The sequence below is a fragment of the Brassica napus genome, chromosome C2 (assembly GCF_020379485.1).
Source record: "Brassica napus cultivar Da-Ae chromosome C2, Da-Ae, whole genome shotgun sequence".
In the NCBI taxonomy this organism is placed as follows: Eukaryota; Viridiplantae; Streptophyta; class Magnoliopsida; order Brassicales; family Brassicaceae; genus Brassica; species Brassica napus.
In genome coordinates, this window is record NC_063445.1 from 41,605,081 (window position 1) to 41,623,147 (window position 18,067).

The 18,067-nt window shown below is 35.0% G+C and overlaps 1 protein-coding gene across 8 annotated transcripts; it reads right to left on the reverse strand.

The window, feature by feature from the left end:
- Positions 1-186: 186 nt before the first annotated feature.
- On the reverse strand, positions 187-9,644 carry LOC106451727. 8 transcript variants are annotated; one of them, XM_048747595.1, is made up of 12 exons: positions 8,513-9,644; positions 7,880-8,229; positions 7,351-7,806; positions 7,216-7,267; positions 5,392-5,451; positions 5,264-5,311; positions 5,155-5,181; positions 5,011-5,082; positions 4,881-4,937; positions 566-4,748; positions 410-480; positions 187-330 (listed from the first exon to the last, which is right to left on the reverse strand). In XM_048747595.1, the coding sequence occupies exon 10, from the start codon at positions 4,486-4,488 to the stop codon at positions 3,280-3,282; it is 1,209 nt and encodes a 402-aa protein (XP_048603552.1). In that variant the 5' UTR covers positions 4,489-4,748; positions 4,881-4,937; positions 5,011-5,082; positions 5,155-5,181; positions 5,264-5,311; positions 5,392-5,451; positions 7,216-7,267; positions 7,351-7,806; positions 7,880-8,229; positions 8,513-9,644; the 3' UTR covers positions 187-330; positions 410-480; positions 566-3,279. The 8 variants fall into 8 exon arrangements, with proteins under 8 accessions (XP_048603552.1, XP_048603555.1, XP_048603553.1 ...); XM_048747598.1 differs by lacking the exon at positions 8,513-9,644 and adding an exon at positions 8,334-8,507; XM_048747596.1 differs by lacking the exon at positions 8,513-9,644 and adding an exon at positions 8,358-8,501.
- Between the last annotated feature and the right edge of the window lie 8,423 nt (positions 9,645-18,067).

Genomic DNA, 18,067 nt, shown 5'->3' on the forward strand with positions numbered 1-18,067 from the left:
TTTAGTAAATGTCACCAGATTCTACGAAGACAAAACTAAGGCTCAACAATTATCTTTTAAAATTATCACCGTCTTTACTAAAACTTAATAATACTAGATGGTATGTCTGCACTACGCGCGGAAAATGTTTAAGTCGTAATACGATTGAGATGAAAATTCTTCGTAAATTCTGAAGGTGAGTGTAAATCATGTCTAAAAGCAGAAGATATTATTATCATTATCAAGAGCAGATATTAAGGTTTTAAAGACAAAAAAATATAAATCATAGATAAGTTGGTGGACTTTTGAAAAGTGGACGTGTAGATGTGATGGTCTTTCTTGAGTGAGAGCCTAAAATTTTTTGAAAAATCAGGAATCAAAACTTAGTAATAGGAATCATTTATATTATTCATAGTATATTAAGACGTACCTTTAAGTAGTGATATATCAATCATCAGGAAGACGTTTAGCTCTCATTTATCACAGTTGATCGCTAGAAAACTGAGTAGCAAATAAAGGTGAATTATTAGATAAGTAATCACTGAAAACATATGGAATGAGGTTTTAAATTTGTAATTTTACTTACTTTCATGGGAACGAAGACGGTTGAAAATTTCTTTGTATACTATGTTCTTCACTTTTTGTGGTTGTTGGTCTTCGGCTTTAATGATTTTTAGTCCTGATTTGCTTGTTACACGCGAGAGAGCCACATAGAGTTGCCCATGTGCGAAGACTGGTTTAGGCAGATATAAGATAACCTCTTTTAAACTTTGTCCTTGACTTTTGTTGATTGTCATTGCGTAACATAATCTGATAGGGAATTGCCTACGGCGTAAAGTGAACGGTAGCTTTGTTTCATCATGCAAGAGAACAATCCTTGGGATCAAGACTTCTTGTCCAACGTGTGAGCCAGTGATTATGTCTGCCTTAAGCACTCGTTCGCCTATGTAGGTTAAGATCATACGGGTACCATTGCATAATCATTTTTTTTATGTTCCGCAGGAGCATAACTGAGGCCCCAACTTTGAGAGTGAGTTTATGAGAAGGCAATCGTAAGAATTCCAAAGAATTGAGATACTCAATCGCGTATAGTGTATCATTTTGATCAGATTGAGTATCCGAAATCTCAAAGCTATCGCAGCTGTAGTAGTCTCTTGATTCTCCGTCTGTGTTGGAGATTGTATATGCATTGATTTCATCAACTGTCTCATTATGGGGAGTGAGTATAGCTCTATCGGTGTAAGAGCTTTGAGAGGCCTTTATTTTGTTGATGTCTCCATATGCAGCATTAACAACTTGTCTTAAAGGGTCATCCATAGTCTGCCGAACCAATGAGTTGTCGACAATTATCATTTGTTCATGGTAACCATCATCTTCATCTTCCTCTGATGATTGTGGTTGACCTTCCCCGACTTTGAGAAGCCACTCTGAAAACTTCTTCTCGTCCTGATTGACTCGCATATTTTTTTAAAGAGAACTTGTGGCAGCTATCCCATAGATAAGAATGACTTACTGAAGCTAAGATAGTGTCAGCTATACTACCTTGTGGAATTACCGGTAAAATCTGTCTAAAATCACCACCCAACAAAACTGTCTTGCCGCCAAAAGTCATATCCTTTACGGGTGGGTTTTTCGTGGACATTATATCCTTCAACGTCTTGTCTAGTGCTTCAAAAGCATGCTTGTGAGTCATAGGTGCCTCATCCCAAATTATGAGGTCCATTTTCTCGATTAGTTCAGCCAGCATTGTACCTGGTTTGATGTTGCATAGCTTATCTTCGGAGAGCTTCAAAGGAATATTAAAGCGGGAAAGAGCTGTTCTTACGTTAGGTAGGAGCAATGCGGCTATCTCTGAAGAAGCAACCGGCAGAACGATTTGTTTTCTGGAGCGAAGTCTGGATATAATGGCTTGGTATAGGAATGTTTTTCCCGTGCCACCTGCGCCATATACAAACAATAGTTTTCCATCTTTTTTATCAACGGAGTCTAAGACTGATTCGTAGATCACACGTTGATCAGAATTAAGTAGGATGTGCTGCGTGTTATGTCTTAATGTTTCCTCTGCAACATCATAATCCAGTTCTTGGGTCCACAAACTGTTCCCCAATTCTTTTAGCAAAATAGGTTTGATCTTAGGCATATCTTTAACATCACTTATCGAGCGGTCATGCATCCGCATCAACTTTTCCACTTCTATTAAAGTGTATTTCTCAAGGGTCTCATCATCCAGTTCTAGATTTGAGTGACCTAAGAGTCTTTGTCTCTTGCAAAGTATGTCATCACTCATTGATTTCCATGAGTGTTCCCATAGCTTTTTAGGGCTCGCAACAAAGCAATGATTTAGGAATGTGACAAACATATCACGTAGTTGAAATGGGGTAGCCGATCTAGCACCCTCTGACATACTCTCGATCCATTTGACATCGTTGTCCAAATAGCCTCGTGCGTAGCAAACCGATTTGAAATTAGGGTATTTAACATCGTTAAACGTTTTGAGCTCGTCACAACTTCGAGGACCCTTAATCCTATTTATAAGGATCCTTAAATAGTAACGATCTTCTGCCAATGGGTGGACAACTACGATTCTCCCAATGGTTTTTCCTTTCTTACGTTCAGACCAGACTTTGGTATTGTTGTTCCATACGAAATATTCCAGAATTTGCACGTAAGTTAATGTCCGAGGTTATCAGTTTCCTTAATAGTGATGTTATGTTCACCTTCTAAGTGAATGATAAGCTTCTCAACTGATGGCTTTCTTTTGTGTATGTGGAATGCGAACGTCCGCCACATACCCTCACAAGCTGATAAGTACCGCGCATCGATGTAGTCTTGGATCTCATTCCGTTGCTTGATAACCCTCTCCTTTGGTTCGCCAGAGGCCACCGTGCTAGATGTGGTTCCCGTATTTCTCTGTTCAATAACCGCGGAAGCTCTATCAACACCCTTGGTTATGTACTTGAATAAGTACTTCACGGAACTTGTACGATTACACCATTCAACATTAATATGAGCTTCGTACTTCTTCAAGAGCTTAATGTTATGAGGTACAAGAAAATTGTTGTTTAGGATTGTCCCGTCCTGTAGTACAGACGCATTTTCATTCTGGCGCCGATGATACAATACACACCCTGATTTATCAATTGAAGTATAATCATTATACGGCCTAGAAAACTTTTTTGTGCACACATTATTCTCCATACATGGTGACTTCCGATTAATAACACCACATGGACCATGAATCATGTATTTTGTTACTAAATTGTAACCTTCAGGATCTTCTTCCTTGTTTGGAAGCTCAGCTTAGATAATCTCATCTACTTCCTCTGCACTTGGTGTCCTGGAAGAGTTTCCAAACCACAATAGTATATGTGCATGAGGGAGTCCTCTTTTTTGAAACTCTATCCTGTGGAAAGTAGCTGTGTATGGCTTGAAGCAAGTTCCCTTTTTAAAATCCTTGAGTAGCTGGTCCAACTTCATCTTAAAGACTCGACACTCAATGTCTGGTCTATCATTGGAAGAATCTCCACCATACTTCGCAAGATGCTCTTTAATCTCTCTCCAGTTGGGATTGGCCGTCATTGTGATAAACAAATCTAGATTCTCATATTCTCTGCAAATAGCCATCGCACCATGATATTTTTCAACTAAGTACCGGGGCCCACCAGTGAAACTTGGCGGCAGTATGAACCTCTGTCCAATAATTTTAGCATCAGAATCACCCTTGCAAACAGCGTCGAGTACATTATTGTAGAGCTCGGCTCTTAGAACATCTTGATTATTCCTCGCCCACCTTAGTCGATCTTCTTCAATTGTCGTATAAATGTCCACAATATATTGATGGAGGAGATGGCTGCCTTTAATCCATGTCTGTCCTTGGTTAATACGGGTCTGGAGTTGAGCGGCGTAGAATTGGCGAATGGTCAGGAATTGCCTTGTTCTTGAAGTGCATGTCTCAAGATGTAATGGGATCTCGGGATGAAAACCATACTCACCATATGGAAACAAAAGAGGATATTGTAGACTCATGTACAGAGGATGATCATCACGTATCTGCTGCAAAGTGTCAGATTGAAATTGGACCACTATATCTCGTACTCCAATTGTTGCTGACATATCCCCTACTATAAGGCCTGCGACCTCATTCATACTCGGAAGATCGTACTCTTTCCCTTTCCCTTTATATGGGCGCAGTCTAATATTAAACTCTTTCCCAACACTTTCATAATAGTCTCGTGCCCGTCGGAAAATCTTAGCTAAGCAATTATTCTCGTCAATCATCTCGATGAGGCGCTCTAAGGTTGTCTCATCAAGATTACCTTCTGTTGACGATTTACCCATTGCATTTAGCCTGTTTCTGACTTCGTTCCCCGTATCAAATATATAGAGTTGGAGATACTCTGGGAGACGACCTTGTTGGGGTATAAGGGAGCCAATCATGTGGTGGGTTTGACCCTGTATCCGTATAGTGTAAGGACCATGTGCATGCACCACACTATAATCCATTTTCATTCCAACCGATGTAAAAGCCAGTACGGAGTTATAGACTCGGATAGTATCTCGAAACCACCTAAACCCAAGAAGTTCTTATAATAGGGTTAGGGGTTGATTGATCGGCGGAAGTCTGATTTGGCCATGGTTACAGCAAACTGTGAATGTTGGTTCTCCTGTTTTGAAGTCTGTTCCAGTGCTCTCCGAAGTCCACATAAGAGCACCGCATTTCGTGCATGTAACGATTGGGTTTTCATTGGTTTGTGATGTCGAACCTTTATCTGAATAAATATTTGTTAAGAATTGTTAAATCCTAATTTAATTAGTATTATAGAAATTTGGCAGAGTTTTGAATTTGATAACCCCTATTGTTATTAGAAAATTTTAGAATTATAGGGTTTAAGAGTATGCACCTCTCTTCTTTGTTCGAGTGTGACGTATTATACGTGTTTGTTGTGGAGAAGCTGCATCTATGCATAAACAATGTATATTAGAATAAAATGTATTAAATATAAGTGGAATTTTTTTTGTTACAATGCTTACCTTGTGATCGCGCTGAAATTCGTTTTGATAGCAAGATAGCCTTTCTCATATTGCGTGCATTTTTTTGCTTGACTATTAGGAGAAAAAGTTATTAGTTTAGAAGGATATAACGTAGGAGATACACATTATAGTCTCGTATCTTACTGTAAGAGTCGCAGTCATCACATTCACCTATTTGATTAAATGCGAAAAATCAGTTTGTTTGAAGAATAAGTATTGTATATGTATAGTATTATAATCCATATAAACTTACAGTCATAATATTTTGGTTTGAATGTTGACCGATCATTAATTAGATGAACTGAAAATATACATAGTTTAGTACTATGATGAGAAAATGTTGATCTTAATCTTAAAATATTGTCGAGAGTATGGACACACCTTTTGATTTCATACGTGATCCACGGGGACGGTTTCGTTTCCTTTTTTGCGGATGTCCGCCTGAATTATTTGCATGGTGAAATCAATTAGTTGTAATCTTAATTTGGCAACAAAGTGTAATAATTAACTTATATTGTTATCTTAATGTAGTTTGTGAATTGATATATAGTATTAATTTGATTTGATATTTTTAGTCATTGAGTACATGTATTTTTATACACATCTACGTATATGTATTTCTGTATAGATGTTTATAAATGTTAACAAAACAGGATTTTTGAAATATAGTAACAATTATTTGAAATGGGATTATATTCATGTTCTTATTAAAATATGTTTGAAATAAATATGAGTATTTGATCTGGTTTCAACCATGTTATATATTTTAAAATATTTTATAGCAAATTATTCATTGTAATAAGAGACATATTTTCCGTACGAATTGTTTGAGTACAACGTTTTTGATCACTATTTTGGAAAAGGCAAATACTTTTTTACTAACAATTAGTATATAAAGAAAATGCATGCTACTTAAACCTAAATATATATATATATATATATATAAGATATATTTGTTAAAACTGATATAGCAATTTGAATAGTTATAATAATTTGATTATAATCAATCGTTGTATAAAATTTTACATACGATAGAAAGTGTCTCATCGCCTATATTTAATTTAATAGGGAGCACGTACTCGGTTGCATGATTGCTAAAATAACTAAATTATATATGCATATGAGGGGATCGTCCTCTTTCCTTCTGATAGTTTCCAACGATAACTTTCATAAATACTGATTAAAGAAATGGTTAAAAGTTCATAGCAAACATGTATGAGATACAGTTTTGATATGGCGGTTTCACAGTATGAGTATATTTAATGTGTTAAATATTTACATATATATTTGAGACTAACTAAGGCCATTAAAATCATATGTCGATGTATGTATATATGATGTTGGAATCTAGTTCAAGTATACTTAATCAATAAGGTAATTGTGTGTTATTGTTTGCATGTGCACCAGTGCGAGCTATTAAACCGACTCAAAGAGTTTTGGTTTGATTGGTTAGCATGACTAACCAGATTCAATAGTATAATCTTTTGTTTAGAACTAATAAGATTAGTTCTAAAATTAAAAAAAATATCTAATTAATCTATGTATATATAAATACGTGATTTGTTTGAAAATAACAAAACTGCTTGCTCAGTCATTGTACTATTAAAACAGATCATTTCAAATATAGTAGTATAAGTATATGTAAATTACAATATATAATTGATAATGCATATCTGCTTTATTTTTTGTATCCCCTTATATCTAAATGTTTAATTTATAAATTTGGTATCTTATTTTTTGATTGTATAGAAATGTAGTCTAAAATATAGAACATTTTTTTTTCTAATAGTATTATGGATCACAAATATTTAAAAACATAATTTTTTTGTGTCTGACCAACTTGATGCCTACGTAAAACATATGGAACAGAGCAATCGCATTTGAACTTATCTTTACTGAATATAGACTATACTAACCGAGTAAAACACAACGGTTCGGTTCGTAGCTTTATACACAATAGCTAATGAGTCTATTTTTATTCATTTGGTTGATTCTCTCTCATTACAGTTGATGTTGTGACAGAGTAGACTAAATGGAACACACATATGTTTTGTACTCAATCTAAACCAAACTATTTTATTGCTTGTATATTGCAATAACTTAACCAAAAAGAATCGGAAACCCATCGAAAGATTAAAAAAAAATTACACGCATCAAATACGTTCTTCTTGTTGCGGGGAAAGATGCAGGAGATTACATATTTACCTGTGTTTTCTTGGGGTTGATCATAGGGCGGTGTATCCATTCCGGCAGTACGCTGAAGGTTGCAAACAATCTATTATCACTTTGGTAAATGCATTAGCTTTTATAATTGTTGAGATACGAATGTATTAAACTTACACAATTTGTGGATGATAGTCTTGAGAAGATGGATATAATGTTTCTTCAGCTTATGCAAGATAAGGATGAGTTTTGGAGAGAGTTGAATTTTTTTCCCCTTTGAAGGAAGATACTCGTTGATTTATATGGCTGGTTTACAAAATTATCTTACATTCCTTTTATTATGTAGGATTGCCGCAGATATGGTAATTCATAAAGGTAACGTATAAAATTAGTAATCAAGTATCCTAAGTTGATTTGGAGATTAGATTTACTTTGGTGAGTATAAGCAGTAGCTTCCGCATGCCGATTAATATGTAATATGTTGGACATAGAATTTTCAAAATGTGACTTTACTCTAGTGGTAGAACAGCCTTCGTATGTGTTCCTGAACCAAGGTTAGAACTTCTTACCGACATATTTCTAATTCTCGGCCAATTTCCTTTTTGGCTTCTACTATCTAGACTTGCGTCGTATCTGTTGAAACACAGATAGGATGAAGATATTATTGAGTAGTAAATAAAACATAGAGAATCAAATTAAAACATACCAAGCAAACAAAGCATACTGAAGCAAATAAAACATTAGTGAAGCAATGGTAATGCCACGACCCTTTCCTCGTGCTGACTGTAGTTGAACTGAGTCGTATGCACCTATTGCTCTCAGATAATGCATGTAATCTGGGTCGATGTCTTCTTCCGGTTTCTCAATGCGTATCAATTCGTAGCTTCTGAGCTCGGCTCTGGTTAGCTCGTCTACATTAGTTACTCCTGAGGTTGAGCTTTCTTGAGTGCTTATTGATGTGGCTGGTTGAGCTGTGTTGACCGCTACTTGTTGTGGCGGTTGTTGTGGCTGGTTGGGCTGTGTTGACTGCTTCGTTGCTTCCATTAGAGTTGCTAGCTGGAAAAGTTATCCAAATTTAGAACTTTACAATAAGAAAAAAAAATGAAAATAAGAACATGCAATCTAAGTTAATGAACAAAGTTATCTGAAGAAAAAATTACTGAAGACTTAATTGATAAATTTACAAAAGTTAGATCTTTGACTATCTCAACAAATTGAGTCTATTGGTTATCTTTGAGCTACGTAAGGCTTCAAATCTTTGTGGATCTGTGAGGCTTGTGGTGTATTTGAAAGATTTGTAAGATGGATGAATAAGATTAAGGGTTTAGATGTCGATAACCTGTGAAAGATAACTTTGTAATCTAAATTGTGGCGGTTGAAGACAGATTGGAGATAGGATTGTGGAGGCTCTGAGAGTTTGTGGTGACTTGAGATGGATTACGACATAAGAGAGAGACTTGTGATGGTTTGAGGGAAGGGAGAAATCGATAAGGGTAATAAAAAATTTAGGTTGGCTCCCTATATTAGGAAATTCCGGCTTTACTTCCAAAAAGTTCGACCAATGAGAGCCAATGGTGAAGATAACTTCAACTATTAATCTCAACCGTTGAATCATGTCAACCAATGGTATAAGTAGTTGTTTCTTTTTTAGTTTCTCCTCAATTAAATACGAAAATATGGTTCTAATTAGTAGTTTTTTTTTTATAAAATATATTTTCAAGATTTTTAACGTATCAAATCTAGAATTCTATAACTCAAGCGTAACTGTCAATAGTTATTTAGAAATCAAATATTGAGACCGTACATGAAAGGATCCAAATTATTATATATGGAATCGCATATCTAATTAGTTTGATACCACAGAAATACTAAATATTATTTTCATGATATGAATAAAAATAATTTAAAAGTTATGATAAATGTGTAGATATTTATATCAAATAATGATACCTAATACAGTTTCTCGTATTTATCATAAACATAAGTTATAAAAATACTTGAAAGTTATGAATAACATATGTTAATTTTTAACGATTCTTATGATCTGATTGTGTTATAAGTATTTTTGTTACATAGGTGTGTAATCATTTTGATGACCAATAAAATTGATCCAATAAAACTCTTAATATTTAAGCTATACTTTGTATTACTTTTCAGCATTATAAAAATGAGAAATATGTTGTAGTTTTAAATATCCAATATTTAAAAAGTTCGGACATGTTAGAAGTTCCGAAAATGAAAACAAAAAAAACATTTATTGGTAGAAATTGAGCTATTGTTCTTTGAGTATTGAAGAATATTGTTGTAGAACATTTTCATGTCTCCGAAACGACGCTCTAACCCATTCCTCATATACGTCACTAATCCTTATTCTGCCTTTGAAGCCACTAATGTGCACAATATTGTTATCAAAGAAAAACTGAGTAGCCGATGACGAAGCTAGGAATAGAGTGGGCTTGGCCAATGGTTAGTTTTTTGCGTTGTATATCAATCAGTATAGTTAAACAACAAACCTCTAAGTTAAAGCATAGGAAGGCAGTGCCGAGCATGTCCGTTTGTCTGATTTATGATCGGCCAAACCTTAGTAATACGAACTGCAATTGGTGTTTGTGAGTTTTTTTCTTCATGTCTGTTGGCAAACTCATTAATGTGCAAAGGTCGTCGGTTCCATAGATCTCTGTGGAGACGCACATGTATGTATAATCTCAATTCTATGTATTATGTTTTTTAGTATGTGCGTAAATATGGTGAGTGCTTATGAGAGAGATGATATTACCTCTTCAATGGTGTATTACGATTCAAGGATGCCATGATGGGAACAAATGTTTTCCTCACATCTTGCGTAAACGTGATGCTGTCTATTGGCAAGAAGCTAATATATTGGGTTTTGATAATTAAATGAGAAGATCCCGTGGTTGACATATGGTAAGTTATTTATTCTAATTCTTAATAGTATATACAATTAAGATAAGTAATGGAAACAAATGTTTAAAAAAACAATCCAAAGCACTCGTATAACCTATGCAAGAAGCTTACATGAAGAAAAAGTCAGAGTTACATATTAATGTGTGAAAAATTGGTACCGCTTGAAGAGAATTCAGCACCTATATAAACATAGTATAAAGTAAACTATGATAATCTTCACATCAAACAAATAAAAAGATCATAATAGAATAAGCAAATTGCTCAAAGGATATGTAAAACCCATAGAACGAAAATTGTATTCAACAAAAACTTAGACATGAAAGGATAAAATTCTGAAAATGCAAATGTCAAGAACGCAAAATTATTAGGGAAACATAAAAACACACACATAAACTGCAGCAAACACAATCACGCGTAGAAGGAAGAGTTTAAGCTATATTAGCCACTCTTCGAACGCTTGGCTCCATCCGACTCAAGACTCTCAGCTGCTTTTCTAGCCCTATCACCTGCAGAATCTCCAGCCCCTCCGGAAGGTCCAGAGTCATCACCTCCAGTCTTCAAAATACCATCAGACGTTGATGGAAGAGGAGCTTATGCTGCGAGAATCTTTGTGACAGTTATGGTCTGAGTCTTGCCTGTCAAATTATGATCCGAGACTTTCACAATGAACTTGCGTGTCTGACCTATTGTTTCAAGCAAAGCCTCCGGAACCGGCACACAATGATCAGCTCCAACTCCAGCATTAGACTGACATTAAAGCACAAATTACATGAGTTCATCTAATACTGCCTTCTCAGGATTCACAAATCAATGATGTTCTAACTAATTCGATATTACACAAAGTTATTAGATATGTATAAATATGTCTGAAAGTACCTCAAAGTAATTTGCAACTAATTCTGCTGCATGCTTGCCAGTCAACTCCTTCTGAGCATCACCAAGAATGACAAAAAGTGCTTGCTCACTCTTATCATAAACAGAAATCATCGTCAGGTACCTACAATGAAATAATATTAGATATGAATGCTGACAAAACATAGATGAAACTAAGACTACAACACTTACTGAGGAACGCCTGTGACTTCACTTTTCCCACACTTCTTATTGTTGCAAATCAGAGAGGTAGGCCCTTTGACTGCCTTACTATTGCAGCCACCACAGGAAATGTAGTACCAAGCAGAACCCTGGACAATATCATCTATAGTTGCGGTGCATTCTAACCAAACAACCTTCATTGTGGAAAACAAATAGACTTCATAAATACCCAAGTATATAGAAAGAATATACAAACAGGACAATTTTTATACCTTAGAAGTTTCCTGCTTGATGTAAGAGAATAGTTACTCAAGAGTCACTGCCTCAGGCTTAGTGACAACCTCAGCAGCAACTCTATTAGCAATTTCTGAGTTCGAGACCAACCTGAGACAAAGACGGAAGCCCAAATATTTTAGAAATGATACCGCATTAAAATATAAACAAAAGTTGCTGGAAAAAGTAATTGAATACATAAATACATACCATTCGAGATAATCCTTGCTTGGCTGAACATCGGCATCCATAAACACTCGGGATGATGACATCGAAGTGAGAGCAAGGGTTCCTGTTAATAACAAATGAAAGGATGTGATTATCAGTTACATGCTTTATCACTGTCTCTTTTAACAATAAAGAATGACCTCATGCAGTTCAATTTGATATGCGACAGCTAAGTTCTGAATATGAGAATGATGTTTTGATAGTGATATGCTAACCTCCAAGATGTTTAGGGTTCACTGTGGTGACCAAAAGAACGCTTGGAATGCTTCCATACGATTTGAATTTCTGGCAGAAGTCGGATGCAGCCTTGTCCCATAGATACAGCTTCATCACTGGTCCACTACATAGGGTACAAATCATGTGTTAAAAATAACACACAAAACAATGAAAGCGACTAACAAAAGGAAAAACTTACTCATGTGTCTGAACATGAACACATAGATGCCGCTTCTCTGCTATGTCAGCTTCGCCAAGAACAATATGGTCAGTCATAGTCTGCCCATTCACCAGCTTCATGTGGCTAACATAATCTGAGACAAAACCAATACAATCCGCAGACATCAAACATATATAATAAACATGTCTATAAGATGTTCATTTGTTGTTCACATACTATATGTACTCTAAAAAGCTCAACTTCGCTTACCATAAAGATCACCCTTGGAGTCACAATTGGCCTTAAACTCCTCATAGGTGTGGAACCTGAACCTATCTTCTGGAATTTGAACCGGAGGGTTCTCAAGAACAGACAAAGAAGAATTTCAGGTGAATGAGACAGTGGCGCTATGATCAGCAACGCGATACTGATCTTTGCTTCTGGATCCGGAAAAATAGATCAGCTTATAGTCAGAACCTACTGTCATTTCATATCTCCCAACTCGACTGGCTGGAACAAAATCTTGAATAACAGTTCCGTGTAGATCATTTGAAAGCATAGATTAATAAAAATATCATCTCAATCGAGCAATACCAAATCAGAAAGAAAAAGTAGAAAACAATCGTAGACAAACCTCTTCGTCGATAAGAAGCATCTCTTGTCCAATGAGCGTCATCGTGTGGATTGCGAGCCTCCCAGAAATGAATCATACGGAACATCAACTCGGCTTCGCGTGGGCCGAGAGAAACCTCTCTGAAGAACATCACTTGCTCGCCAGGCATTGAGGAGAGATCGGTAGCAGCGTTTGGTTCCATCGGATTGGCAGATGAAACAGCAGCCTTTCCGGCAGGTTTCACCACAATCGCAGAGGAAGCAGTGGACTTCCCGGTTGATTTCGCAGTCGCAGAGGAGGCGACAGTCTTCTTGCTGGTCTTGTGGTAGCAGGAAGCTGGAGAGTTGCCGCTGAGATCCATCGGGATAAATATTTGAGAGAATATTCTTAGTTGTGGTGGGGAAATAAGGCAAGAGGAGAAGAGGTTTATAAATAGAAAAATGGAGAGGAAAGCGAAAAGAATTCATCGAGTCAGTTCAAGCGAATGTTTGATTACAGCAGTTATTGGTGAGGCTATAAGTGGCGAAATTAATCGTTGAAACCGATTTGCAGAGAAGACTAATGGAAAGTCGAAAGGGAAGCGAATAACAAAATTAGGGTTACGACCACGACGGGTCGTCAATCACCAATCGCGGGTGAGTGAGTAAAGAACGACGGGCCCAACCGATCATGGGTTATAGACTGAAGAACAAACATGCCAAAAAACTTCCGAAGCCCAAAACAAAGTGAAGTCGACTATGTAAATAAATCTAGACTTCTCGACTATATGAGCTTTTTATGTTTAATTTAATGTAAATTTTTCTTATTAAAATATCAAATTAGAATCAGTGGTCGTGTGAAATCTTATGTGTTATTTATTTGCCTTGATAAGCAAGTTTGTATAATTGTGTATTTAATACACAAATACTTTTGCACCAAGGCTGTGTATTTAATACACGAATACTTTAGAACCAAGGCTTCTATCTTAATTTTTTTTCAGCAATAAAAGGAAAATATAATGTATGGGATCAGTATAAGTAAATATCCATGTGTACGATTCACAATCGGAACTCAGTACGTTTACGTATTAGAGGTATAAAATATTTTCGTGTATTTAGTTGCCTTCATAAGCAATTGTGTATTTTAAAGAAGTTAATTAGATATTTAATGTATAAGAAAACTTATGCACCAAGGCTTAGATTTAAATTTCTTTTGAGTTGGATAAGGAAAATACAATATGTAGCTTCATGATCAGTTAATGTAACTTTTTAGAATACGTAAACCTAAAACTAATCCTATATAAGTGATGTGTAGCACCTATTCAATCCCATCAGCTTACAGAGAAGAAAAACAGCAAGAAAAACACACACCAAAAATAATGTCTATTAATGTTGTTGTCGATGTGAAACCTTTCAAAACCATGTGGAAGATCAAGGTGAAAGTAATTCGGTTGTGGAAACAGTATTCAACCGCTGGAGATGAAACCATTGAGATGGTTTTTTGCAATCTTAAGGTATGGTGTCTTAAACGTGTTTATTTTCATGGTGTGTTGGTTCTGTTTATTAAGACTGACCTTCTTTTGTTGTTATATATTTATACAGGGTGGTGAAATTCATGCCTCGGTGAAAAAGGAATTGGTTGCTCAGTTCGACCCTTTCTTAAGACAAGGATATTCGTTGAAGTTGAGAAATTTTGAAGTGACTCATTCATGTGGTTCCTACAGAACTACTAATCATGCTTACCGGATTAGCTTCCTGTCCACAACCCGTGTTCGATCGTGTGAGCAATTGCCCTAGAATTTAGCAGGATTTGGACCAGTGAAGTACAAAGATGTGCTAGATGGAACTCTTAACCCTGACTACTTGGTTGGTAAGTATTGGTAAATTAGCACTTTCGCAACATTTTCTATCACTACATCTAATATTTATTTTTATTGTGTATAGTATTCAGATATTGTCGGCCAGATTATTGAAATAAGTCATATTGAGCATGTTACTGTTAATGGAAAGGAGACAGAGAAGATCTCCTTAGAGTTCCGAAATTCAGAGTATGTTTTGGTTAAGTTTGTATACATTGAGATTACTATAATCTATGGCATAGCATTTATTTCCTACTCTTAATTGTTAATCTGTTTTTTATATGTTAGTGATGAGAGACTTCCAATGGTTCTTTGGGGTAAATTCGCCTGTGATGTTAGTGAAGCTATGCAGGTTCGAGCTGAGCATTCAACTGTTTTAGGTTTACGCTTTGGGAAAATAAAAGTGTGAAAGGTATATGTATTTGACACTGTAATTTTGTAGATAAGTTTGATGTGATTACCTAACTGACATGTTGAGTTTTCTAACAGAAGAAAGAAGTGTGAACCTACAATGTCATTCAATGATTGAAGTAGGAAAGTTCATTCCAAGGTATTTTATATCTCCTTTTAGGTTAATGTTTACTTATTCATAATATCAGAATTTTATTTTCGGATAGTTCTAATATCTTTTTATATTACTCTGTTTTAGTTTCCTAAGGATGACCTCCCTTTAGCCATTGTGGAGTCTAAGTACTCGGCCATAGTGAATGGTGTTTCGGATAAAGATGATTTCTTTATCCATACACCAAGAAAAACCATTGCTGAGATTCTGGAAACAAAACATATATGTTATCTTTCAACTTGGTTACAAACTATTTCAATATTCTATGTATGATCACCGTGATTATTAATGTTATTTACTAATAGATCTATGTTTTACAAATTTTGTAAGGTTGAGAAGTGTATTCTGATGTGTACTATTGCTGCGATTGATTCAGATATGGGATGGTTTTACCTAAGCTGCAAAGTCTGATCTAAAAAAGTCTTGAGTGTTCCCCAATGACGATGGTAATGAGGATGATGATTTGAAGCATACTTATTATTGTGTAAAGTACAAGACTTACAATCCAGTGACTCTGCCAAGGTATTTTAAGATTTATACACATGGTTTTATATTTGTTACGGACTATGATAATGAAACTAACGGTTTGTAATGTTAATATAGGTATAAATTGCATTTGGTTGTGCTTGATAACACAAGTAACACTAAGTTGCTGGTGTTTGATAATCATGCTATGCTATGCAACTATTCAATCAACCATGCTTGCAGATTACTGGACCATCAAACAAATCCGAGGTAGTAACACCATAATTTTATATAATACTGTTTCGATAAAATTTTAGGCCCTAAATCCTTATCTTATGTGTTATAGATTGAAGAAACTAACCTGCTCCCACCCGTGCTTAACAGCATAATTGGTAAAACGTTTTTATTCAAGATTCAAATTGAAAGGGAGAATTTTGTCTACAAACATGAAACCTAAAAAGTTTTGAAGGTCATCACAAACAAGAATTTGATATCTGATTTTGAAGAAGGCAACTCGCCAAATGTACGTTAAGTTTCTTTCGCGAACCAACTTTCTTTTCGAAGTTAACTATATTTCAGCTTTTGAATTCAATTCTACTTGACGTGTACATGCAAGTGAAGATGGTCAATTTCATGATATGGATACTCAATCAGATGCACCAGAGGTTTGTGGATACAGTATTATACTGAAGCTAAAATAAGCTACCTAAGTTTATATTTACATATATTACTATTGGTCTGCTGTTTATTTATTTAATTTCGCAACCTGCTAAATTTTGCAGGCCTCTCTTGCCATTCAAGGTTCAGCTTCAGAGTAGTCTGAATCGTTTGATCTGACTCCGGCGAAACGAATTATGGCAGTCAACATTGATTTCGAAGAAAGCTTTGATGAGAATTCCGCGACAAGGAATATCAGTTCCGTGAAGATTAAGAAGGAGAAGTTTGCTAAAAGTGGCTGAGGTGTGTTTTGGTAGCACTTGATGAAGAGGCTTTCGTTTTACTTTACAGGATGTTTACGCATGATTTCTCTTCAAGGTTTTTTTATTATTCGAAGCTTTGATGTTTTGATTCTATATTTATGTTTGGTGTTTTTAAATTAATGGAAAGCCTCAATTAGTTTTTTATGTTTTGCTAATTTTTACAGTTTTTCTAACGTGTTTTATTTTTATCTCTATTCAACTACTATTAAACCTCACCTAATTATTTATCAATTGCTCCGTATAGATCAAGATACAATATATAAACAATCAACATCCGGTAATTCGTCTTCTCTACCATTATCAGTTTGATGCCTACGTCTATGATACATTTAAGTTCAGAGAACTTACTTGATCAAGTTTTAATTCCCCTTTTTGTTAAATAAGAACGGTTTGTAGAGTACAACTCCACGGGAAGTCTGTTGCAGCTATGTTCGGAAAGACACCTGCAAGAAAAGATAAATCATAAGGACTAATGTAATATTATACAAGATATTAATTTCCTAATCCTTAAAGCCCCTATGGTTTGAATAGAACCGAATCCTAATCGATGAAAGCATCATACCGGTTTGGAATATTTATTTTCTCCAACGTTAGACAGGGGAAATGACATCTGAATTAGGTAAGTTTGAATTGTATTAATTTAATAAATCGTTCGAGTATAGAACTTTTTGCAGGGTATTAAAGTTTTTAAGATATATTGAATATATTTTCCTTGCTAAACAATTTTTTTTTTGTTTATATGTATATACTGTATTAAATACGATAAAACTTCGGCTACAATGCATTATGTGATGCTTATATAAATGATGTTTATACAAAAAAAATTGGAATCAAATTTACACTGATCGCAAATTGTCTTACAGTTTTTTGTAGCCTATTCTACGAAGTCATCGAAATACACATGACCATCTAATGAAAAGGTACTACATTATTATTATTATTATTATATACTACATTATTATTATTATTATTATTATTATTATATACTACATTATTATTATTATTATTATTATTATTATTATTATTATTATTATTATTGAAATACAATATCAAATTATAAGAACTAAAAAATCATTTTTTTTCTCAAGGATTTAGGCACATGGCATAAGGAGACAGAATCAAAGCAAAAACCTTCAGAATTTGTATGTGTCGATGTTCGTGAATTTTAAATTTTCATATATTATAGTATATTTCTAAAATATCTTCATATCATCTTACCCCTGTTATATATGTTTCAGGGATCCAAAATAATCAATGACTGTTCAAACAACGAAGTGAACAGTTGGTATCAATATAAAGGTATGCATATGAAAGAAGATAAATATGTCAATGTCCTTGCTAATGAAGAAAAATCCAAGTATACGGAATGGATGAAGAGTAACAAATTACATCGTTAACCAGAAACTGCTCCACATCCAGATTGATGTTCTATAAGTCATTTTGTTTGGGGTCCAAATGCTAAAACTTGGCAGCCTAAATATGAAATATGAAGACCTCTGTAGTCTTTAGTTGTTTTTGTTTATCCTATGTTTTGGAAAGAAACTATTATCTTCTACAAGTATTCAGTACTCAAGGAATAATATATTCAGTTTTCTAATTA